The 25,780-nt window shown below is 45.6% G+C and overlaps 1 protein-coding gene across 1 annotated transcript in view; it reads right to left on the bottom strand.

The window, feature by feature from the left end:
• The window catches only part of LOC124545920 (calcium uniporter protein, mitochondrial), a 141,859-nt gene extending 116,384 nt beyond the window's left edge, over positions 1-25,475 (bottom strand). Inside the window, exon 1 of the mRNA XM_047124881.1 lies at positions 25,316-25,475. Coding sequence (XP_046980837.1) covers positions 25,316-25,475 — 160 coding nt within the window. The remainder of the gene's footprint in view (positions 1-25,315) is intronic.
• Between the last annotated feature and the right edge of the window lie 305 nt (positions 25,476-25,780).

Genomic DNA, 25,780 nt, shown 5'->3' with positions numbered 1-25,780 from the left:
AGATGATGAAGAAATTGATGAAATGTATGATGAGATAAAAGAAATTATTCAGGGAGTGAAGGGAGACGAAAATTTAATAGTCATGTGTGACTGGAATTCGAGAGTAGGAAAAGGGAGAGAAGGAAACATAGTAGGTGAATATGGATTGGTGGTAAGAAATGAAAGAGGAAGCCGTCTGGTAGAATTTTGCACAGAGCATAACTTAATCATAGCTAACACTTGGTTCAAGAATCATAAAAGAAGGTTGTATACATGGAAGAATCCTGGAGATACTAGAAGGTATCAGATAGATTATATAATGGTAAGACAGAGATTTAGGAACCAGGTTTTAAACTGTAAGGAATTCCCAGGGGCAGATGTGGACTCTGACCACAATCAATTGGTTATGAACTGTAGATTAAAACTGAAGAAACTGCAAAAAGGTGGGAATTTAAGGAAATGGGACCTGGATAAACTGACTGAATCAGAGGTTGTACAGAGTTTCAGGGAGAGCATAAGGGAACAACTGACAGGAATGGGGGAAAGAAATACAGTAGAAGAAGAATGGGTAGCTCTGAGGGATGAAGTAGTGAAGGCAGCAGAGGAACAAGTAGGTAAAAAGACGAGAGCTAGCAGAAATCCTTGGGTAACAGAAGAGATACTGAATTTAATTGATAAAAGGAGAAAATTTAAAAATGCAGTAAATGAAGCAGGCAAAAAGGAATACAAACGTCTCAAAAATGAGATCGACAGAAAGTGCAAAATGGCTAAGCAGGGATGGCTAGAGGACAAATGTAAGGATTTAGAGGCTTATCTCACTAGGGGTAAGATAGATACTGCCTACAGGAAAATTAAAGAGACCTTTGGAGAAAAGAGAACCACTTGTATGAATATCAAGAGCTGAGACGGAAACCTAGTTCTAAGCAAGGAAGGGAAAGCAGAAAGGTGGATGGAGTATATAGAGGGTCAATACAAGTGCGATGTTCTTGAGGACAATATTATGGAAATGGAAGAGGATGTATATGAAGATGAAATGGGAGATACGATATTGTGTGAAGAATTTGACAGAGCACTGAAAGACCTAAGTCGAAACAAGGCCTCGGGAGTAGACAACATTCCATTAGAACTACTGACGGCCTTGCGAGAGCCAGTCCTGACAAAACTCTACCATCTGGTGAGCAAGATGTATGAGACAGGCGAAATACCCTCAGACTTCAAGAAGAATATAATAATCCCAATCCCAAAGAAAGCAGGTGTGGACAGATGCGGAAATTACCGAACTATCAGTTTAATAAGTCACAGCTGCAAAATACTAACGCGAATTCATGGAAAAACTGGTAGAAGCCGACCTCGGGGAAGATCAGTTTGGATTCCGTAGAAATGTTGGAACACGTGAGGCAATACTGACCTTACGACTCATCTTAGAAGAAAGATTAAGGAAAGGCAAACCTACGTTTCCAGCATTTGTAGACTTAGCGAAAGCTTTTGACAATGTTGACTGGAATACTCACTTTCAAATTCTAAAAGTGGAAGGGGTAAAATACAGGGAGCGAAAGTCTATTTACAATTTGTACAGAAACCAGATGGCAGTTATAAGAGTCGAGGGACATGAAAGGGAAGCAGTGGTTGGGAAGAGAGTGAGACAGGGTTGTAGTCTCTCCCCGATGTTATTCAATCTGTATATTGAACAAGCAGTATAGGAAACAAAAGAAAAATTCGGAGTAGGTGTTAAAATCCATGGAGAAGAAATAAAACTTTGAGGTTCGTCGATGACATTGTAATTCATTCAGAGACAGCAAAGGACTTGGAAGAGCAGTTGAACGGAATGGAAAGTGTCTTGAAAGGAGGATATAAGATGAACATCAACAAAAGCAAAACGAGGATAATTGAATGTAGTCGAATTAAGTCGGGTGACGCTGAGGAAATTAAATTTGGAAATGAGACACTTAAAGTAGTAAAGGAGTTTTGCTATTTGGGGAGCAAAATAACTTATGATGGTCGAAGTAGAGAGGATATAAAATATAGACTGGCAACGACAAGGAAAGCGTTTCTGAAGAAGAGAAATTTGTTAACATTGAGTAGAAATTTAAGTGTCAGGAAGTCGTTTCTGAAAGTGTTTGTATGGAGTGTGGCCATGTATGGAAGTGAAACGTGGACGATAAATAGTTTGGACAAGAAGAGAATAGAAGCTTTCGAAATCTGGTGCTACAGAAGAAAGTTGAAGATTAGATGGGTAGATCACGTAACTAATGAGGAGGTATTGAATAGGATTGGGGAGAAGAGGAGTTTGTGGCACAGCTTGACAAAAGGGACCGGTTGGTAGGACATGTTCTGAGGCATCAAGGGATCATAAATTTAGTACTGGAGGGCAGCGTGGAGGGTAAAAATCGTATAGGGAGACCAAGAGATGAATACACTAAGCAGATTCAGAAAGATGTAGGTTGCAGTAAGTACTGGGAGATGAAGAAGCTTGCACAGGACAGAGTAGCGTGGAGAGGTGCATCAAACCAGTCTCAGGACTGAAGACCACAACAACAACAACATTCCTGAATTTCGCTTAACGTTTTTGTACTAGCTTCTGTTGTCGATCAACTGAACAATTTCTTCTGTAACCCATGGTTTCCTCGCAGTTACCATCCTTTTACCTATGCTTTTCTTTCTAGATTCTATGGTTGCCCTTTTTATAGATGTTCATCCCTCTTAGCCTACTAAGCTATTCATCATCATCATCATCATAGTACTTACGGCCTCAGAGAATTTCACCTTATCTCTTCATTCCTTATACTTCCATATAGCATTTCTTTGCGCATTGATTCTTCCTGACTACTGTCTTAAACTTCAGCCTCCTCTTCAGCACTGCTAAATTGTGATCTGAGTCTGTATCTGCCTCCGGGTACGCATTACAGTCCAATATATGATCTCGGAATCTCTGTCTGACCATGGTGTAATCTAACCGGAATCTTTCCACATCTCCGGGCTGTTTCCAAGTGTACCTACTCCACTTGTGATTCTTGAAAAGAGCATTCGCTATTACTAGCTGAAAGTTATTGAAGAAGTCAATTATTCTGTCTCTTCTCTCATTCGTAATACCAAAACCCATATTCACCCGTAACCCTTTCTTCTACTCCCTTCCCTACACTGCATTCCAGTTGGCCATGATACTAGATTTTCACCTCCCTTTACGTAGTGGATTACTCGTTCAATATCCTCATATACTTTTTCTACGTCTTCATCTTCCGCTTGCGACGTTGACATGTATACCTAACTATTGTTATCAATGTTGGTTTGCTTTTGATTCTGCTGAGAACAACCATATCACTGAACTGCTCATAACAACTCACTCTCTGCCTACTTTCCTATTTCTAACGAGTCCTACTTGCATTATACTATTTTTTGGCGCTGTTGGTATTACCTTATACTCTTCTGACTATAAATAATTGCCTTCTTTCCATTTCACTTCACTGGCACCTCTGTAGCTACACTACTGGTCATTAAAATTGCTACACCACGAAGATGATGAGCTACATACGCGAAATTTAACCGACAGGAAGCAGATGCTGTGATATGCAAATGATTAGCTTTTCAGAGAATTCACACAAGGTTGGCGCCGGTGGCGACACCTACAACGTGCTGACATGAGGAAAGTTTCCAAATGATTTCTCATACACAAACAGCTGTTGACCGGCGTTGCCTGATGAAACGTTGTTTTGATGCCTCGTGTAAGGAGGAGAAATGCGTACCATCACGTTTCCGACTTTGATAGAGGTCGGATTGTAGCCTATCGCGATTGCGGTTTATCGTATCGCGATATTGCTGCTCGCGTTGGTCGAGATCCAATGACTGTTAGCAGAATATGGAATCGGTGGGTTCAAGAGAATAAAACGGAACGTCGTGCTGGATGCCAACGGCCTCGTATCACTAGCAGTCGAGATGACAGGCACCTTATCCGCATGACTGTAACGGATCGTGCAGCCACGTCTCGATCCCTGAGTCAACAGATGGGGACGTTTGCGAGACAACAACCATCTGCACGAACAGTTCGACGACGTTTGCAGCAGCATGGACTATCAGCTCGGAGACCAAGGCTGCGGTTACCCTTGACGCTGCATCGCAGACAGGAGCGCCTGTGATGGTGTACTCAACGACGAACCTGGGTGCACGAATGCCAAAACGTCATTTTTTCGGATGAATCCAGGTTCTGTTTGGCGACATCGCGGTGAACGCACATTGTAATCGTGTATTCGTCCTCGCCATACTGGCGTATCACCCGGCGTGATGGTATGGGGTGCCATTGGTTACACCTCTTGGTCACCTCTTGTTCGCATTGACGGGCTTTGAACAGTGGACGTTATATTTCAGATGTGTTACGACCCGTGGCTCTACCCTTTATTCCATCCCTGCGAAACCCTACATTTGGTTCAAATGGCTCTGAGCACTATGGGACTTAACATCTATGGTCATCAGTCCCCTAGAACTTAGAACTACTTAAACCTAACTTACCTAAGGAAATCACACAACACGCAGTCATCACGAGGCAGAGAAAATCCCTGAACCCGCCGGGAATAGAACCCGGGAACCCGGGCGTGCGTAGCGAGAACGCTACCACACGACCACGAGCTGTGGCAAACCCTACATTTCAGCAGGATAATGCACGAACGCATGTTGCAGGTCCTGTACGGGCCTTTCTGGATACAGAAAATGTTCGACTGCTGCCCGGGCCAGCACATTCTCCATACCTCTCACCAATTGAAAACGTCTGGTCAATGGTGGCCGAGCAACTGGCTCGTCACAATACGCCAGTCACTACTCTTTATGAACTGTGGTATCGTGTTGAAGCTGCGTGGGCAGATGTACCTGTACACGCCATCCAAGCTCTGTTTGACTCAATGGCGAGGCGTATCAAGGCAGTTATTACGGCCAGAGGTGGTTGTTCTGGGTACTGATTTCTCAGGATCTATGCACCCAAATTGCGCGAAAATGTAATCACATGTCAGTTCTAGTATAATATATTTTGTACAATGAATGCCCGTTTATCATCTGCGTTTCTCCTTGGTGTAGCAATTTTAATGGCCAGTAGTGTAGATTGAGCCTTAGCATTTCCCTTTCCAGCATCCTTATCACGCTCAAAGTTCTGACTTTCTACGCCCCGATTCGAAGAACGTCACCCTTTCGTTGGTTATTCATGTTTTTTCTCACTTGTCACCTCTGCCGTGGCAGTCCCCTCCCTGAGATCCGAGTGGGGAACTAGTCCGGAAGCTTTTGCAACGGGAGACCATCATGACACACTCTCAGTTACATGCCACATGTCTTGTGGGTACATGTGATGCGTCTTTAATGCAGTGGTTTCAGTAGCCTTCCGCATCCTCCTGCCTTTTATCACTGCGGGTTATTCCGCCTTTTAGGGGTAGTTTCCCAACCCCAAGGCCAAGAGAGAGCCCTGAACTGTTTGCTTCTCCGCCCCCTTTGACAAGGCCTTTGGCGGAATGAGCGTGACGTCTTATGCCGGAAGTCTTCGGCCGCCATTGCTGATGATTTTTATTCAAAGTTTAAGCATTGGTGAGGTTCGAACCCGGGACCCAGGACGTCTTACTTACCAGTAAACTGACGCTATCTCTAGAGCACGGCTACATAAGATACAGCCAGATAAATGTCGACATATCCCTGCAACAGTACGGTAGAGCTCACGCGCACGTGACTAACTCGGTGGTACGTGGGCTAATAAAACTGTGCCGTGGCGTACACTAACGAGTGTGAGCTGCTGTTTCGTCAGCCAGATGCTAGCTCGTCACACAGCAGCTGTCTCGTATTGCTCGACCCGGCGAGGCTGCAGAAGTTTAATAATTCCTTTAGTCCCATGGGTCGGGGCTTCCGTGACGTCCCGTGGTGATACACTCGCAGTAGCGGTCTGAATCCACGCACTACTAGTAGTAGTAGTAGTAATGGCTAGCAGTAGCATTAGTAGTAGTAGGGACTTGTATTAGTAAGGGCTAGTCGCAGTACTTATTATTATTATTATTATTATTATTATTATTATTATTATTATTTCTCTCCTTTCTCAGACGTTATATCTGGTTAAAAATGGAAAGTGACGCGGACCTTGATCAAGCGTGACTTGCTTTCAACTGTACGGTATATGTTACATTGCATTTAGGAACTTTCGGGGAATTGAACATGTATCAATAATTACAGATTTCTGTAGTTATATGTATGCGTTTGGATGTACCTGTATTGCGTTGATGTACTGGTGGATATCGTGTTGTATGACTCCTGTAGTTGATAGTATAATTGGTATAATGTCAACTTTATCCTGATGCCACATGTCCTTGACTTCCTCATCCAGTTGGATGTATTTTTCAATTTTTTCTCCTGTTTTCTTCTGTATATTTGTTGTATTGGGTATGGAAATTTCGATTAGTTGTGTTGATTTCTTCTTTTTATTGGTGATTATGATATCAGGTTTGTTATGTGGTGTTGTTTTATCTGTTATAATGGTTCTGTTCCAGTATAATTTGTATTCATCATTCTCCAGTACATTTTGTGGTGCATACTTGTATGTGGGAACGTGTTGTTTTATTAGTTTATGTTGTATAGCAAGTTGTTGTATTATTTTTGCTACATTGTCATGTCTCCTGGTGTATTCTGTATTTGCTAGTATTGTACATCCGCTTGTGATGTGATCTACTGTTTCTATTTGTTGTTTGCAAAGTCTGCATTTATCTGTTGTGGTATTGGGATCTTTAATAATATGCCTGCTGTAATATCTGGTGTTTATTGTTTGATCCTGTACTGCAATCATGAATCCTTCCGTCTCACTGAATATATTCCCTTTTCTTAGCCATGTGTTGGATGCGTCTTGATCGATGTGTGGCAGTGTTAGATGAGACATGTGCTTGCCATGTAGTGTTTTCTTTTTCCAATTTACTTCCTTTGTATCTGTTGATGTTATGTGATCTAAAGGGTTGTAGAAGTGGTTATGAAATTGCAGTGGTGTAGCCGATGTATTTATATGAGTGATTGCTTTGTGTATTTTTCTAGTTTCTGCTCGTTCTATAAAGAATTTTCTTAAATTGTCTACCTGTCCATAATGTAGGTTTTTTTATGTCGATAAATCCCCTTCCTCCTTCCTTTCTGCTTAATGTGAATCTTTCTGTTGCTGAATGTATGTGATGTATTCTATATTTGTGGCATTGTGATCGTGTAAGTGTATTGAGTGCTTCTAGGTCTGTGTTACTCCATTTCACTGCTCCAAATGAGTAGTTCAATATTGGTATAGCATAAGTATTTATAGCTTTTGTCTTGTTTCTTGCTGTCAATTCTGTTTTCAGTATTTTTGTTAGTCTTTGTCTATATTTTTCTTTTAGTTCTTCTTTAATATTTGTATTATCTATTCCTATTTTTTGTCTGTATCCTAGATATTTATAGGCATCTGTTTTTTCCATCGCTTCTATGCAGTCGCTGTGGTTATCCAATAAGTAATCTTCTTGTTTAGTGTGTTTTCCCTTGACTATGCTATTTTTCTTACATTTGTCTGTTCCATTATTATTATTATTATTATTATTATTAGTAGTAGTAGTAGTAGTAGTAGTAGATTAAGTCCTAGCACTTGAAGTGAGGCTCCACGTTGCAGCTTGCGCCATGGGACGCCGAAATGATTTCTGATTGGCCAAAGCAGGTCGCACTCAGATAAATCTCCTGGGGAAACAGCACCGCAGCTATCACCCGCAAAACATGCGAAGTTCCCGACAAGTGTAAATCCTTCCGTTTATTCTGATCTTTTTTTTTATTAATGACAGTTCACTCTATTTTAGTGACAATCTGACTACCACCACAGTAGGCCCTCGTTATTTCGGAATCGGATAAATCGAAAACTCGGTTATAACCCATACCAGCTGTACGGTTCCTGCCGAATTGCATCGATAAATCTACCCCTTAAACAAAATTTCGGATAATTTGTCTTACAAACTAAAAAAAATTAGTCCCCACCTCACAAATTCCGTATCTCACTTTTCTTTTAAACTTAAAAAGATATACTATGTAATCAAAAGTATCCGGACACCTGGCTGAAATGACTCACAAGTTCGTGGCGCCCTCCATTGGTAATGCTGGAATTCAATATGGTGTTGGCCCACCCTTAGCCTTGATGACCGCTTCCACTCTCGCAGGCATACGCTCGGTCAAGTGCTGGAAGGTTCCTTGGGGAATGGCAGCCCAGTCTTCACGGAGTTCTGCACTGAGGAGAGGTATCGATGTCAGTCGGTGGGGTCTGGCATGAAGTCAGCATTCCAAAACATCCCAAAGGTGTTCTATAGGATGCAGGTCAGACTCTGTGCAGGCCACTCCATTACAGGAATGTTATTGTCATGTAACCACTCCGCCACTGGTCGTGCATTATGAACAGGTTCTCGATCGTGTTGAAAGATGCAGTCGCCAACGACGAATTGCTCTTCAACAGTGGGAAGCAAGAAGGTGCTTAAAACATCAATGTAGGCCTGTGATTTGCCACGCAAAACAACAAGGAGTACACGCCCCCTCCATGATAAACACGACCACACCATAACACCACCGCCTCCGAATTTTACTGTTGGCACTACAAACGCTGGCAGATGACGCTCACCAAACCCACACCCTGCCATCGGAGCGCCACATTGTGCACCGTGATTCGTCCCTCCACACAACGTTTTTCCACTGTTCAGTCAGCCGGCTGCGGTGGTCTAGCGGTTCTAGGCGCGCAGTCCGGAACCGCGCGACTGCTACGGTCGCAGGTTCGAATCCTGCCTCGGGCATGGATGTGTGTGATGTCATTAGGTTAGTTAGGTTTAAGTAGATCTAAGTTCTAGGGGACTGATGACCACAGATGTTAAGTCCCATAGTGCTCAGTGCCAACCACTGTTCAGTCGTCCAAGGTTTACGCCTCTTACACCAAGCGAGGCGCCATTCGGCATTTACCAGCGTGATGTGTGGCCTGTGAGCAGCCGCTCGACCATGAAAACCAAGTTTTCTTACCTCCCGCATAACTGTCATAGTACTTGCAGTGGATCCTGATACACTTTGGAATTCCTGTGTGATGGTCTGGATAGATGTCTGCCTATTACACATTACGACCCTCTTCAACTGTCGGCGGTCGCTGTCAGTAAACAGACGAGGTCGACCTGTACGCTTTTGTGCTGTACGTGTCCCTTCACGTTTCCACTTCACTACCACATCGGAAACAGTGGACCCAGGGATATTTAGGAGTGTGGAAGTCTCGCCTACAGACATATGACACAAGTGACACCCAATCACCTGGCCACGTTCGAAGTCCATGAGTTCCGCGGAGCGCCCCATTCTGCTCTCTCACGATGTCTAATGACTACTGAGGTCGCTGATATGGAGTACCTGGCAGTAGGTGGCAGCACAATGCACCTAATATGAAAAACGTATGTTCTTGGGGGCGTCCGGATACTTTTGATCACATAATGTATGTACACATGTAGTGCTGGCACTACGGTATTTTCCGTTATGAATTTCCAATTTTTTTCTCAATAATGTACTGTAGTGTAATTTCGCAATAATAGCTTGATCGCTTGCTTCGGCCTAACATCCAAGGGTGAGGGAAGAGACGGGTTGATCAAGAGACGCACACTGCGCGCGACACGTAACAATCCAGAGCGTTCCCTGTCTCTGTTTGTGAATGGTGATTGTGTTTTTTTCCCTTTCGCTCCATTACTCGCAATATGCCGCCGAAATAGGAAAGAGCTTATCCTGCTCCCACGCTAAAACAGAAGCCACAAATTTTGCATTATGGTCGACAGTGGGCAGAAGACTAAAACACTGGTCGCAGAACATTTTCAGATTCCTAAGTCTGCTCTCTTATCGACAATAAGTGCAAGAAAGAAAATACAGACAAATCTGGCGCTTGAGGACAGCTAGACATGAACAAATGGAGGATTTGCAATTTCAGTGGTTCTAATACATGCGCTCACAGCAAATCCTGTTACACTTCAAGAAAAGGCTCGTGAAATCACCCAGAAAAAGGGAATTTCTGGGTTTGTGTGTTCTGTGGACTGGCTATGGTTCTTTTCAGAAGAGCCATAAAATCACTATTGTCTGTTTCTGTGAGGACGCACATAAATGATAAAGATGTCAATGAGTGGGTGCGGCAATTTCAGTCCCATGTCTCTCACATGCATCACGGAATAGATGTATTTAATATGGATAAAACCAGCGTTTTCTGTAACTTGATGCCCGAAAAAAAAAAAAAAAAGGAACACCACATTTCAAGGGCGAAACATGTCATGGAGGAAACTGCAGCAGGGAGAGAATCGGTCGTCTTGGGTTGTAATTCAGACGGTTCTGAGATGCTCAAACCATTACTGATTGGAAGTACGAAACTTCAGTCTGCCATGCCACTACAAAAATAACAATAAAGCTTGGATGACCAAATCACTCTTCCATTGCTGGTTCTTGAAGGTTCAACAACAAATAGGTGAGAGGAAGAGAAATATTTTGCTAACTTTGGATCACTGCTCGACACATCAGTTCGAAGACCTGGAACTTCCGCACATAGGTCTTATTATCAGCTATGACCACCACCCGTCTAGAGGCATTCGATCAAGAAATAATCGTCTCAATGAAGCGCAATAACATGTAAAGAGAAAAGTGAACTCAATAGTTGCATATTTTTACAAGAAAACACGTTAACTGAAACTTCGTTTAACCGAATTGGATATTTCTCGGTCCCTTGAAATTTGTTTAAACGTGGTCTACTACTACTACTACTACTACTAGTACTTAGTAGTTTCATTCATCCGTACATCACTTTTCCAAGGATATTGGACATGCCATGGTATTACAATTTAAGAACAACAAAGTAACATATTCATATATACAGGCACTTACATACTTACAAGTGTGGTTCGTCAATATCCCTCTATAGGCGGGGGAGATGCTCAGATCAGATAGAGCATAAGTTGTTAATATTATACAGGGTGTATCAAAAAGAATCATCCGATTTAAGGAAATTATAACTATTACGTTATTTGAGATATGTGCGTGAACAACGTACTGTTGCAAATAACAAACTCTCGAGTTTCACACGGTTCCCGCCAGGTAGCAGCAGTGCGCGCCCACTTCAGTTCTAGTCAAATGGTGTCAGGATAACAGAAAGCGTTTTTTCTTCTATGTTTTCCGCAGTGCGGGTCACTAATAACTGTTTCGCGTGACTTCCGCACTAGGTATGGTGTGGAGCATAAGATGCTGGCATGAATAATTCCGAGAAACAGGTTGTTTGTGTAAAGGCAAATCGCCGGGCCGTCCCCGAGTGTCTGACACAGACGTCGAATGCATCCGCCATAGTTTCACAAGGAGTCCGCAGAAATCCGTTCGATATACAGCTCGACAGCTCAGCATGCCCCCGATGTCCGTCTCGCATGTGTTGCGTCCACGTTTACACATGAAACCATACAAAATTCAGCTACTGCAAGCTCTTCGAGAAGGTGACAAACAACAACGTGTGGATTTCTGTAATTTCGTTCTTGGCAAAACAGAGGGTAACAGTTTTCTTCCATGCTTAGTGTTTAGTGACGAGGCAACATTCCATTTAAATGGAAAGGTGAGCCGGCACCGGTGGCCGAGCGGTTCTAGGCGCTTCAGTCCGGAACCGCGCGACTGCTACGGTCGCAGGTTTGAATCCTGCCTCGGGCATGGATGTGTGTGATGTCCTTAGGTTAGTTAGGTTTAAGTAGTTCTAAGTTCTAGGGGACTGATGACCTCAGCTGTTAAGTCCCATAGAGTTCAGAGCGATTTGAACCATTTGGAAAGGTGAACCGTCATAATGTGAGAATATGGGGTACGGAACAACCACATGAAGTTGGACAACATGAGACACTCTCCAAACTTTAATGCGTTTTGTGCAGTTTCACGGGAAAAGGTGTATGGTCCATTTTTCTTTGCCGAGAACACTGTTACAGGAAGCACACATCTCGATATGCTTGAGAACTTTCTTTTCCCATAGTTGGAGACTGATTTAAACGACTTCATTTAACAGGAGGGTGGGGCACCGCCACACTGACATCTGGAAGCGCCGGACTTTTTAAATCAGAGGATTACTGAACGGTGGGTCGCTCGCACTGGACCAAATGATTCAGCTTTACATTACTGGCCTCCAAGGACACCGGACCTGACTGTAGCGTGATTATTTCTTGTGGGGGTTTATAAAAGTCTCTGTTTGTGTGCCTCCGTTACCAACAACAATGAATGAACTGAGGCATCTCATAACAGCAGCTGTGGAAGCCATAACATGCTCGCTGCAGTGGCGGGAAAAATTTGAATACTGCACTGACATATGCCGTTCATCTCAAGGGAGGAATATTGAACACCTATGAAAAGGAATGAAAAAAAAAACTTTTTGAGTATGCCGTTCATCCAAAAAACAAAATTCATTGTACATATTTATTAGTTTCAGAAATATAGACATGCCAAATCGGATGATTCTTTTTGACACACCCTGTACATTTGTAAGTAGGCTGTTTAGGTTTTTATGTCGGTAATGCCACGTAGCGCTCTGTATGAAAATCACTGACTGTGCTGTGTGCAGTCTGTGGCTGATTTGCATTGTTGGAATATTGCTATTGTAGTGTTGGACAGTTGGATGTGAACAGTGCGTAGCGTTGCGCAGTTGGAGGTGAGCCGCCAGCAGTGGTGGATGTGGGGGGAGAGATGGCAGAATCCTGAGAGTGAACGATCTGGACGTGTGTCCACCAGAAAGAGTAAATTTGTAATACTGTAATCATGAACTGATATACACTCCTGGAAATGGAAAAAAGAACACATTGACACCGGTGTGTCAGACCCACCATACTTGCTCCGGACACTGCGAGAGGGCTGTACAAGCAATGATCACACGCACGGCACAGCGGACACACCAGGAACCGCGGTGTTGGCCGTCGAATGGCGCTAGCTGCGCAGCATTTGTGCACCGCCGCCGTCCGTGTCAGCCAGTTTGCCGTGGCATACGGAGCTCCATCGCAGTCTTTAACACTGGTAGCATGCCGCGACAGCGTGGACGTGAACCGTATGTGCTGTTGACGGACTTTGAGCGAGGGCGTATAGTGGGCATGCGGGAGGCCGGGTGGACGTACCGCCGAATTGCTCAACACGTGGGGCGTGAGGTCTCCACAGTACATCGATGTTGTCGCCAGTGGTCGGCGGAAGGTGCACGTGCCCGTCGACCTGGGACCGGACCGCAGCGACGCACGGATGCACGCCAAGACCGTAGGATCCTACGCAGTGCCGTAGGGGACCGCACCGCCACTTCCCAGCAAATTAGGGACACTGTTGCTCCTGGGGTATCGGCGAGGACCATTCGCAACCGTCTCCATGAAGCTGGGCTACGGTCCCGCACACCGTTAGGCCGTCTTCCGCTCACGCCCCAACATCGTGCAGCCCGCCTCCAGTGGTGTCGCGACAGGCGTGAATGGAGGGACGAATGGAGACGTGTCGTCTTCAGCGATGAGAGTCGCTTCTGCCTTGGTGCCAATGATGGTCGTATGCGTGTTTGGCGCCGTGCAGGTGAGCGCCACAAGCAGGACTGCATACGACCGAGGCACACAGGGCCAACACCCGGCATCATGGTGTGGGGAGCGATCTCCTACACTGGCCGTACACCACTGGTGATCGTCGAGGGGACACTGAATAGTGCACGGTACATCCAAACCGTCATCGAACCCATCGTTCTACCATTCCTAGACCGGCAAGGGAACTTGCTGTTCCAACAGGACAATGCACGTCCGCATGTATCCCGTGCCACCCAACGTGCTCTAGAAGGTGTAAGTCAACTACCCTGGCCAGCAAGATCTCCGGATCTGTCCCCCATTGAGCATGTTTGGGACTGGATGAAGCGTCGTCTCACGCGGTCTGCACGTCCAGCACGAACGCTGGTCCAACTGAGGCGCCAGGTGGAAATGGCATGGCAAGCCGTTCCACAGGACTACATCCAACATCTCTACGATCGTCTCCATGGGAGAATAGCAGCCTGCATTGCTGCGAAAGGTGGATATACACTGTACTAGTGCCGAGATTGTGTATGCTCTGTTGCCTGTGTCTATGTGCCTGTGGTTCTGTCAGTGTGATCATGTGATGTATCTGACCCCAGGAATGTGTCAATAAAGTTTCCCCTTCCTGGGACAATGAATTCACGGTGTTCTTATTTCAATTTCCAGGAGTGTATATGATTACTTTTGGATATTATTAAGGTAAATACGTTGTTTGTTCTCTATCAAAATCTTTCATTTGCTAACAGTGCCTATCAGTAGTTAGTGCCTTCAGTAGTTTGAATCTTTTATTTAGCTGGCAGTATTGGCGCTCGCCGTGTTGCAGTAGTTCGAGTAACAAAGATTTTTGTGAGGTAAGTGGTTCATGAAACGTATAGGTTATTGTCAGTCAGGTCCATTCTTTAGTAGGGATTATTGAAAGTCAGATTGCGTTGCGCTAAAAATAGTGTGTGTCAGTTTAGTGTTGATCAGAATAAGTAAAGAGAGAAATGTCTGAGTACGTTCAGTTCTGCTCAGCTGTTTGAAAATCAAATAACGTAAGAGGTTTATCAGCACAGTAGTTCATAAATTTTTCTAATGGGATGTTTCACATTGCAGATCTTTGAGTCTAAGGTTTTGTAAACAAGAAGAAAAATGTGAAAGTCTCGTGTGAAAATATATAAAAAAAATTGTTCAAATTGCTCTGAGCACTATGGGGCTTAACATCGGAGGTCATCAGTCCCCTAGAACTTAGAACTACTTAAACCTAACTAATCTAAGGACATTACACACATCCATGCGCGAGGCAGGATTCGAACCTGCGACAGTAGCGGTCGCGCGGTTCAAGACTGAAGCGCCTAGAACCGCTTTTTTTTTTAATCTCATTTTGTTCGTTTTTGTTCGTTGAATCTGATCGGAGCGGATGTCCTAAGACACCCTTTTAAGTTCGTTGTTGATCTATTAACTCAGTTCTTTTATTACAGAGGGCAGCTAACCCTCTGACCGAACACGCTGAGCTACCGTGCCGGCGTGACATTATACATCCGCATTTCGATTTATTTTAAAGCATCTTCAGTTGTCACTGTAAGAATGCTGGTTTTTTTTTTTTCTCTTACACTTTTGTTTGCCAGGATCACGAATAGTTCACACTGTTTACTTACTACCACAAACTGTGTTAATTCTTATCGTTACTCGCTGCTTTTTGTTGTTTACGTTATTCTTCCTGTTCTTCCTCATTTACGTCTGAGATTTCAGCACACAGTTCTTTCACTGCAATAAATACATTCACGCTTCTGTGTCCTCTCGCCATTTCGTGTGTTCAGTGTATCTATGCTATTGTGGGATGCGTTCGTCTTTTGTTTTGGTAGTGGTTGCTATTTCTGTCTCTCTCTCTCTCTCTCTCTCTCTCTCTCTCTCTCTCTCTCTCTCTCTGTGTGTGTGTGTGTGTGTGTGTGTGTGTGTGTGTGTGTGTGTGTGTGTGTGTGAACAAAATTGTCCTAGTTATTTTGTGTAATTTTTTTTGTATAAATAATGTCTGGCTGCTGAATGTTTGTCTGGTTATTTATTGTATGTTTCTCCTCTATTACTGCTCTTTGAATTTCGATGTTCTCTTGTAGGTTTAGGAGATGTTTCTTGTACCGTATCATCATGTCCTTTTCTGTCGCGGTAAGGTGTTCATGGTACAAGCAGACATAAATGTAATAGGTAAACCCCGTATTGTTAAAGTGACCGTGAAGATGCTATAGAATAAAATGAAACGTGTTTGGTCTTAGGGACTTCAATTATAGTTGAAAAAGACGGCATTTAACCAACAAAACTTGTATACCTGCAACTGTGGAAAAAAAATATGCCGAAATAAAAAGCAGACAACATTGAATTATAGATTTATTATTGTCATTGACTCGTTTTACGTTTTATACGAAATTCGTTGCCCGAACTGTTACCTGCGTAATCCTTCACTGTGTACTGCTTAACAGGTACTTTCTACCTGTCTTTTTAAATAACTTTGTTTTAGTAGTCTCGTTGGGATTTTATTGTACACTTTTATTCTTTGCTAGAAAATGCTGTGTTGAGCTTTATGTTAATTTCCCTTAGTCTAGTTTGTCTACAATACTGCAGACGTCGTCACAGTGAAGACACCCTTATTGCTTTACATCACACGTATAGGGAGGAGTTATGCCTAAATACCTTTAAGGTATCTGTTATTCCAACAAACACGTGCACATTAAACGGGCACTTTGCCCGCAAACAACCTGCCGCACAGCTCACCTCTCACCGCGTCACGGCTTCGGCAGCCGAGCTGGCCGTCCATGCTCCCTACCAGCCAACAGGCGTCCGTGTCCGCAAGCAAACTTGCGGAAAAACTTGCTCCGTGTGACGCGGGCCTTGGCGCACAGCGCCCAACACAAAGCCGTGCCCAAACTCAGTCCGGCGGAAACAATCACAGGCCGCCCGGAACTGGAGGGGGTTCGGGTGCAACTAGCGAGCTGAGGGGACGTGGACAAACACGGCCCGAACGAGGCAGCGCAGACACGTGCGGTCATTTACATGTAAATGAAACGTACGGCGCATTAGCGCCAATGAGTTCCGCCTAGTGGAAAACCGCATGCAACTGTTTGCACGGTGTCCTGCCAGGTGCGCGGTGTCTTGCAGTGTGAGGTGTGACGGAGGCCACTGCACACACGTATAATGGGTTCCGGGTGAGCAGAGTCGAGTGTTGATGCCAGCACTTAGCCCACCATCTCCTTTTTCTTCTTCTTTTGCCTAAGGCCGGTATTACACTATCAAATTTCTTTGTCAAACATTTGATCAAAGATGTGATCAAATATTCCGTCAAATATATTAAAGGTCAAGATGGCTGACAACAACTTATTAACCGCAGCAGTTGCATATACCGCAATTACATTGTGTGCACATGCGGAAAAGAAGTGGGGGGGGGGGGGGGGGGGGAAGGAACCATACATACGAGGTTGACAGTCTTAAATTCCTGGGATTACAACTTGATAATAAATTCAGTTGGGAGGAGCACACCAGAGAACTGCAGAAACGCCTCAACAAAACTGTAATTGCAATTCGAGTGTTAGCAGACATAGGCAACATAAAAATGAAAAAGCTTGCATACTTTGCCTACTTTCATTCCATAATGTCATATGGTATAATATTTTGGGGTAACTCTTCAAGTCAAACAAAAGTTTTCAGAGTCCAAAAGCGTGTAATGTGTGTTATTTGTGAAGTAAATACACGGACGTCCTGCAGAAACCTCTTCAAAGAACTGGGCATACTAACTACTGCCTCTCAGTATATTTACTCCTTAATGAAATTTGTCCTAAATAATATATCTCTTTTTCCAACAAACAACTCAGTTCATACATACAATACCAGGAACAAAAATGATCTGCACAAGGACTTAAAAGCACTTACTTTAGTTCAAAAAGGGGTCCGCTACTCAGGAACACTCATCTTCAATAATTTGCCAGCAAACATAAAAAATTTAGTTAGAAATAAAGATCAGTTTAAAAGGAGTCTGAAAGACTTATTCGTGGCCAACTCCTCCTACTCCATTGCCGTAATTTTTAATAGAAACAAATGATGTATTGTATTTGTTCAGACTGTTAGTATTGTTATTTCAGCTTTAAAAAATTGAAATGTTCCACATCCACGAGGATCTCCTAAGCATGGATCTTTGGAACGAAAAACTAATCTAATCTGGGTGAAACCGTGGGTTTTACGACGACACGATAAAAGCATTCAACAAAACTTGTTACGTGAGCTTACAGTGGAAAAAGTCAAGTCGTACATCAATTACTTAAGAATGGATGAGCATACATTTCTGTATGTGCTCAGTGAAGTGTATCCTCATATCACAATGCACAATATTCACTTAAGAACTGCTTCATCTTCAGAAGACAGACTCACTGTAACACTCCGATTCATTGCTACAGGAGAGGGTTATGTTATGTTATGTTCGGTTAGGTTAGGTTACGTCAGGTCAGGTCTACGATCTTCTTAATCTATTTTTGTATTCAGCGTGCCTCACGTTGTAAAGCGCCTCATCAGCTTCACACATCTCTATTAATTTTGCAGTTGTCGGCACACGCCAACTGTATTTACCGGCAATGTTTATAAAAACACTACAGACGACAGAACGCTGCAGCAATGATAGCGCCCCATGTGGTAACATGTCACATTGCAGTGAACAGAAAACAAGAGATTTCTTTGATCAAATCTACAGCGAGGCACTAATCAAATATTGGACGACATTTGACAAAGTTCCTATTACACCATCAAATATCTTTGACAAAGAAATTTGATAGTGTAATACCGGCCTAACCATTAAAGAATGTTGTCGACCATACGACGCATCTTTATTCTATGAACTGCAGTATGAAGTGATTGGTCTGCACTTGGCAACACTGTCCATGGCTTTGTTCGCCCTTTTCGCTTTTGTCCTCGATATTCCCTTCTATCATGCACTGTAGAAGCACATATTTGGTGTTCCGTAATACAAAAAAAATAGCTCTGAACACTATGGGACTTAACTTCTGAGGTCATCAGTCCCCTAACTAACCTAAGGACATCACACACATCCATGCCCGAGGCAGGATTCGAACCTGCGACCGTAGTGGTCGCGCGGTTCCAGACTGTAGCGTCTTTTCGCGGATGATGCTGTAGTATACAGAGAAGTTGCAGCATTAGAAAATTGTAGCGAAATACAGGAAGATCTGCAGCGGATAGGCACTTGGTGCAGGGAGTGGCAACTGACCCTTAACATAGACAAATGTAATGTATTGCGAATACATAGAAAGAAGGATCCTTTATTGTATGATTATATGATAGCGGAACAAACACTCGTAGCAGTTACTTCTGTAAAATATCTGGGAGTATGCGTGCGGAACGATTTGAAGTGGAATGATCATATAAAATTAATTGTTGGTAAGGCGGGTACCAGGCTGAGATTCATTGGGAGAGTGCTTAGAAAATGTAGTCCATCAACAAAGGAGGTGGCTTACAAAACACTCGTTCGACCTATACTTGGGTATTGCTCATCAGTGTGGGATCCGTACCAGATCGGTTTGACGGAGGAGATAGAGAAGATCCAAAGAAGAGCGGCGCGCTTCGTCACCGGGTTATTTGGTAACCGTGATAGCGTTACGGAGATGTTTAATAAACTCAAGTGGCAGACTATGCAAGAGAGGCGCTCTGCATCGCGGTGTAGCTTGCTCGCCAGGTTTCGAGAGGGTGCGTTTCTGGATGAGGTATCGAATATATTGCTTCCCCCTACTTATACCTCCCGAGGAGATCACGAATGTAAAATTAGAGAGATTAGAGCGCGCACGGAGGCTTTCAGACAGTCGTTCTTCCCGCGAACCATACGCGACTGGAACAGGAAAGGGAGGTAATGACAGTGGCACGTAAAGTGCCCTCCGCCACACACCGTTGGGTGGCTTGCGGAGTATAAATGTAGATGTAGATGTAGAACCGCTCGGCCAACCGGGCCGGCGTTCCGTAATACAGTTTTTCTTCGTTTAAACGTTGTTAATATTTCTCGCTGTTCGTGTTTCTTCGCAATATTTCGGTGTTATTCTTGATTTCTACAGCATTCTGAGGTACATCGATATTTCAAAGGCCTCGACCTTCATTGCTATTGGCATACTTGCTGTCCATCCTTCAAGAACATACAGAAGTAAAAACCAGGTTTAGCATCTTACAAATCGAACTCGAAGATTCGGGTCTACGACTAAACTTGTGAAAATGTAAGTTAACTATCAATAACATCAACGTCTACCGTAGCACGCTCCATCGATATACGAGCACTGATGCCCGACGTGTCAGCGTCGCTTGACAACACGACGATATTTAGTGGCCACGATACGTATTAGTCTACCACAATATTATTGCCACTGGGAGTGAGAGCACGGTGACACACTGACCCACTCGACAGTAGAATAGTAGATGCACAGCTGTCTTGAAATCATTCACAACGCGATGCATTTTCCTTAGTTACCAACGTATTTGTTTACTGCAACGTCATCGCGTATTTCCAATAGCAGACAAGTGGGGGGGGGGGGGGGAGGGGGAGGGGGGACGACGACGACGACGACGACGACGACGACGACGACGACACAAGTGCCAATAATATCGTGGTCGGGTAGTCTCCTCTGGCGCTATCACGTTGCCACTTATGTCTATATTATCGCTGTATTCTGTGTTGCCTTCCAACGTCCCATACAAATGATCTGTATACGTTTGGACTGCCGCTATCCGCGTATGCCCGATCGACCCGCTACGTAACTGCTTTCCACAGTCTTCTTCATGTCCTTTCTGACGCTGCCGTAGCTCTCGGATTCTTCCCTCTTCACTGGGCATTATTTTATAATTTTCAATTTCATACTGATTTTCACTTATATTCCCACAAATACTTTTATTGCCCCACTTTGTTCCTAGTAGTGATCCGCACGTTCCGTACAATGAAACCTAAACAATGTCCTACCTAGAAAAAAAATTAAATTTGTGGTAAGATCTTATGGGACCAAACTGCTTGGGTCCTCGGTCCCTAAGGTTACACACTACTTAATCGAACTTAACTTACGCTATGGACAACATCCACACCCATGCCCGAGGGAGGACTCGAACCTCCGACGGGGTGAGCGGCGCGGTCCGTGACAAGACGCCCCAGACCGCGCGGCTACCCCGCGCGGCAATGTCCTATCTAAACTCGTTTCTACGCTATACCAGTTTATACAATGAAGCGCCAAAGAAACTGGTATAGACATTAGGCTTCAAATACAGAGATATATAAACAGGCACAATATGGCGATGCGGTCGGCAACGCCTACATAAGACAACAAGTGTCTGGCGCAGTTGTTAAATCGGTCACTACTGCTACAATGGCAGGTTATGAAGATTTAAGTGAGTCTGAACGTCGTGTTATAGTTGGCGCACGAGCGATGGGACACAGCGATGAAGTGGGGAGTTTCCCGTACGACAATTTCACGAGTGTAGCGTGAATATCAGGAATCCAGTAAGACTTCAAATCTCCGACATCGCTGCGGCCGGAAAAAGATCGTGCAAGACCAATTACAACTGAAGAGAATCGTTCAACGTGACAGAAGTACAGCCCTTCCGCAAATTGCTGCAGATTTCAGTGCCGGGCCATCAACAAGTGTCAGCGTGTGAACCATTCTACGAAGCATCATCGATATGGGCATTCGGAGTCGAAGGCCCACTCCTGCACCATTCGCAAGTGCACGACACAAAGCTTTAGGCCTCATCTGGGCCTGTCAACACCTACATTGCACTGTTGATGACCGGAAACATGTTGCCTGGTCGGACGAGTTTCGTTTCAAATTGTATCGAGCGGATGGACTTGTACGGGTATGGAGACAACCTCATGAATTCATGAATCCTGCATGTCAGCAGGGGACTGTTCAAGCTGGTGGAGGCTCTGTAATGGTGTGGGTCGTGTGCAGTTGGAGTGATATGGGACCCCTATACGTCTAGATACGACTTTCACGGGTGACAACTACATAAGCATCCTATCTGATCACCTGCATCCTTTCATGTCCACTGTGCATTCCGACGGACTTGGGAAATTCCAGCAGGACAGTGCGACACCCCACCCGTCCAGAACTGCTACACAGTGCCGAGAATTCTTCCGGGTTGCATGACCGTGGTCCATGGAACTCTTCAATACCTGACATTTCGTCCAAAGCTGTCGACTGCACAGCACAACCAGGAGCACTTCCAAAGATGTCCAACACAGCTTTGGACGAAATGTCAGGGATTGAAGAGTTCCATGGACCACGGTCATACAACCCGGAAGAATTCTCGGCAGCTGAAACGTCCGGTCCTGAAAGCCTTTACTGTATGCTACAGAGTGGCTCCATCCACCCGCTCATACTCTTGCGGATTTATGGACAGCCTTGCAGAATTCATGGTGTCAATTCCCTCCGTACTACTTCAGACATTAGTCAGTTCTATGCCACGTCGTGTTGCGGCACTTCCGCGTGCCTGCGGGAGCCCTACGCAATATAAGCAAGTGTACCAGTTTCTTTGGCTCTTCAGCGTAACTTTACACAAGGCTAATTCCTACGAATGACGTGCATGCGGCTACACTGGTACGATATCAATGATGTGCCATCAGTTTTGTCTTACTGCAAATACTACATCTACGTTGATGACCTCCAGTTCTATCTAGGGTCAATAAGGTAAGTTTATTATCATTCCTTATTGATTTACTTACCTTATTAACCTTCCTATCCCTATAAACTGAGATATGGAAAAATACAAACGAAAAGAATAACATCCGCTACGTTCCTTCGAGATTCGAACCCGGGTTTTCCGATTTCCAGCCAGTTACCCTGGCCGTTGCGCTATCTGTGCTGTCGGCGAAAAGCGTTTACCATGTGGGTGCAGAAGCGGCAGTTGTAAAAGTTTCTTACTTCGATTTCTGAATAAGTATGCATTTTCGGACCCTTCGTTTTAGGTTGTACACAGGCGACCTGCCAAATTTGAGCCGAATCGGTTGGCCGTGTCTGAGGCCTTCCCTTGTGAGATGCAGAAGGGAAACGGGTTGCATCGCGTCGGCATCCATCAACCACTCCCTGAGACTTGGCGAGCAGCGCTGCAGGAAGAATGGGAGTTATTGGCTCAACATGAGACTGATGACACCATTCACAGCTCGCCTCGCCGTTTGTCAGGCCGGTATTGCTGCCACAGGTGGTCACACACCATACTGAGCACATTAACCAGTTGTCGGAGTGTGTGCGTGTAAATCCGTTAAGTTAGAAAAAAGGAAGAACATTTTTGTCTGCCGCTATGCACGTTGCAGTTGTTTACGGTTGGTTTGTGAGATTGAAGGGACCAGACTGCGATGGTCATCGATCCCTTCTTCCAGAACTGCAAACAATCACACAGAGTAAAAACGAAGAATGGAGACGACAACAGACGACACAGGACAAGAAAGACGCAGACAGAGATCAGATAAAACGAATTAAAATCACACAGAGTGTGACAGTGGTTGGCCGACCATAGAGATAAAAAAGGAAAAGCCAACCACCGAGAAACAAACTAAAACTCAGTCTAAAATCGTAGGCCAAAGGGCAGGCTCAAAACAAAAAACATAACTAACACTCAGATTACGTGATAAAAAAAACTGCCCGAATAAAACGCAAAACTAAGCCTTCCATGGCAGTGTCATTTGTTAAAAGGGCAGGGAGCGTGTCAGGCATCACGAACGTCTGCCTGAGCACAGCTAAAAGGGGGCACTCCAACAAAATGCGGACCACCGTCAAAACGGATCCGCAGCGACATAGAGGTGGATCCTCACGTCGCAATAGGTGGCCGTGCGTCAGCCGAGTGTGCCCAATGCGCAGCCGGCAGAGGATAACAGACTCCTTGCGAGAGACCCGCATGGATGACCGCCACACAGTCGTCGTGTCCTTGATAGGACGGAGTTTGTATGGCGTGGTCAGGTTGCGCCATTCAGTGTCCCAAAGTTGGAAAACTTTGCGGTGTAAGATCGCTCGCAAATCAGTCTCCGGGAGGCCAATTTCCAGAGATAGTTTACTGGTGGCCTGTTTGGCCAGGCTGTCAACATGTTCATTGCCGGGTATCCCAACATGGCCCGGGGTCCACACAAAGAGCACAGAGCGGCCGCAACGGGCATGAGTATGGAGGGACTCCTGGACAGCCATCACCAGACGAGAGCGAGGGAAGCACTGACCGACAGCTCGTAAACTGCTCAGGGAGTCGCTACAGATAACGAAGGACTCACCTGAGCAGGAGCGGATATACTCTAGGGCAACGAAAGACGGCGACCAGCTCGGCAGTGAAAACGCTGCAGCCAGCTGGCAATGAATGTTGTTTGTAGTGGTTCCCTAGAGTCAGAGCATAACCGACACGACCAGCAACCATCGAATCGTCAGTGTAAACAACGCCAGATACGTGGCAAGAAGGGAAAGAAAGCGGCGGCGGAAGGCCTCCGGAGGGACTGAGTCCTTCGGGCCCTGTGCCAATTCGAGCCGAAGGCGTGGGCGAGGCACACACCACGGGGGTGTACGCAGAGGGGCCCGGAAAGGAAGTGGAAGAGGGAAAACCCCAAGCCCTGAGAGAAGCTCTCTGACGCGGACCGCGATCGTACAACCCCACCTGGGCCAACGTTCAGGGAGGTGGACGACCGACTGTGGGAACAGAAGACGATAATTAGGATACCCGGGCAAGCTACAAACATGTGCAGCATAGGCGGCCAGTAAACGTTGGCGCCGTAACCGCAGTGGAGGGACACCTGCCTCCACAAGTATGCTGTCCACAGGGCTGGTCCGGAAAGCACCAGTGGCAAGTCGGATCCCGCTGTGAAGGATTGGGTCCAGCACCCGCAACGCAGAAGGGGATGCTGAACCATAAGCCATGCTCCCATAATTCAGACTGGACTGGATTAACGCCTGGTAGAGCCGTAAGAGGGTAGATCGGTCGCCGCCCCAGCTGGTGTGGCTCAAGCATCACAGAGCATTAAGACGCCGCCAAAACATCTGTTTAAGCTGCCGAATATGTGGGAGCCAAGTCAACCGAGCATCAAAAACAAGGCCCAAAAACCGATGTGTCTCCACCACAGCTAGAAGTTCGCCAGCAAGATAAAGCCGCGGCCCAGGGTGAACTGTTCGTCAGCGGCAGAAATGCATAACGCAGGTCTTGGCAGCCGAAAACTGGAAGCCATGCGCGACAGCCCAAGAGTGCGCCTTGCGGATAGCGCCCTGCAGCTGACGTTCAGCAGCTGCAATGCCAATGGAGCTATAGTACAGGCAGAAGTCGTCAGCATACAAGGAAGCTGAGACAGACGTTCGTACCGCCGCAGCGAACCCGTTAATTGCAATTAAAAACAGGCAGACACTTAGGACAGATCCCTGTGGTACCCCGTTCTCCTGAACTCGGGAGGAACTATGGGAGGTTGCGACTCGCACGCGGAAGGTACGATGCAGTCGTTTACGTTCTGTGTTGTTTCTACTTTACTATAACCTGGTTATAAATTGCGGCTGTTGCTTTAATTTTGGACACCAGTGTACAACCGGCCGAGTTAAATGGGGCGTCGGATGAAAGGCGACGCACAGTGCGGTGCGGAGTGTGTGTGTGTGTGTGTGTGTGTGTGTGTGTGTAGCTTTCCTGTACACAGCACAGGTGGGCAGGTCCCGCTGCACAGCTGCTGCACGCTCACGGGCTGTGTCGGCCCACATTCCCCCTCCCGCTCGCCGGACAGCCTGCGGCTGAGAGCGCGCGGCACGCAGCACACGGCAGACGGCAGACAGAGCCGAGAGCCGCGATGGGCAGCGTACACTCCTCCGGCGCCGAAGAGCCCGCGGACGCGGCCGCCCTCTGCAGGCCCGGCGGCTTCTGGCTGGAGCAGACAGCCGCCGAGAGGCGGCAGCGGCAGCGGCAGCGGCTAGCCAGGTCAGTCCACACCGCCACCTGCTGCTCTACCGCCACCTCTGTCATCCGCAGCAGCCCACTGTACTAAGCTTGTGATTCCGAGTGTTCTGCCGAGCTGTGTTCATCAACATCTGCATGTCTACTCTGCGAATCACACTTAAGTGCCTGGCAGTGGGTTCATCGAACCACCTTCACAATGTTGTTGTGGTCTTCAGCCCAGAGACTGGTTTGATGCAACTCTCCATGCTACCCTATCCTGTGCAAGCTTCTTCATCTCCCAGTACCTACCGCAACCTACATCTTTCTGAATCTGCTTACTGTATTCATTTCTTGGTCTCCCTCTACGATTTTTACCCTCCACGCTGCCCCCC

Source organism: Schistocerca americana, chromosome 8, assembly GCF_021461395.2.
Source record: "Schistocerca americana isolate TAMUIC-IGC-003095 chromosome 8, iqSchAmer2.1, whole genome shotgun sequence".
Taxonomy (NCBI): Eukaryota; Metazoa; Arthropoda; class Insecta; order Orthoptera; family Acrididae; genus Schistocerca; species Schistocerca americana.
This window is presented reverse-complemented; position numbering and strand designations above follow the sequence as displayed.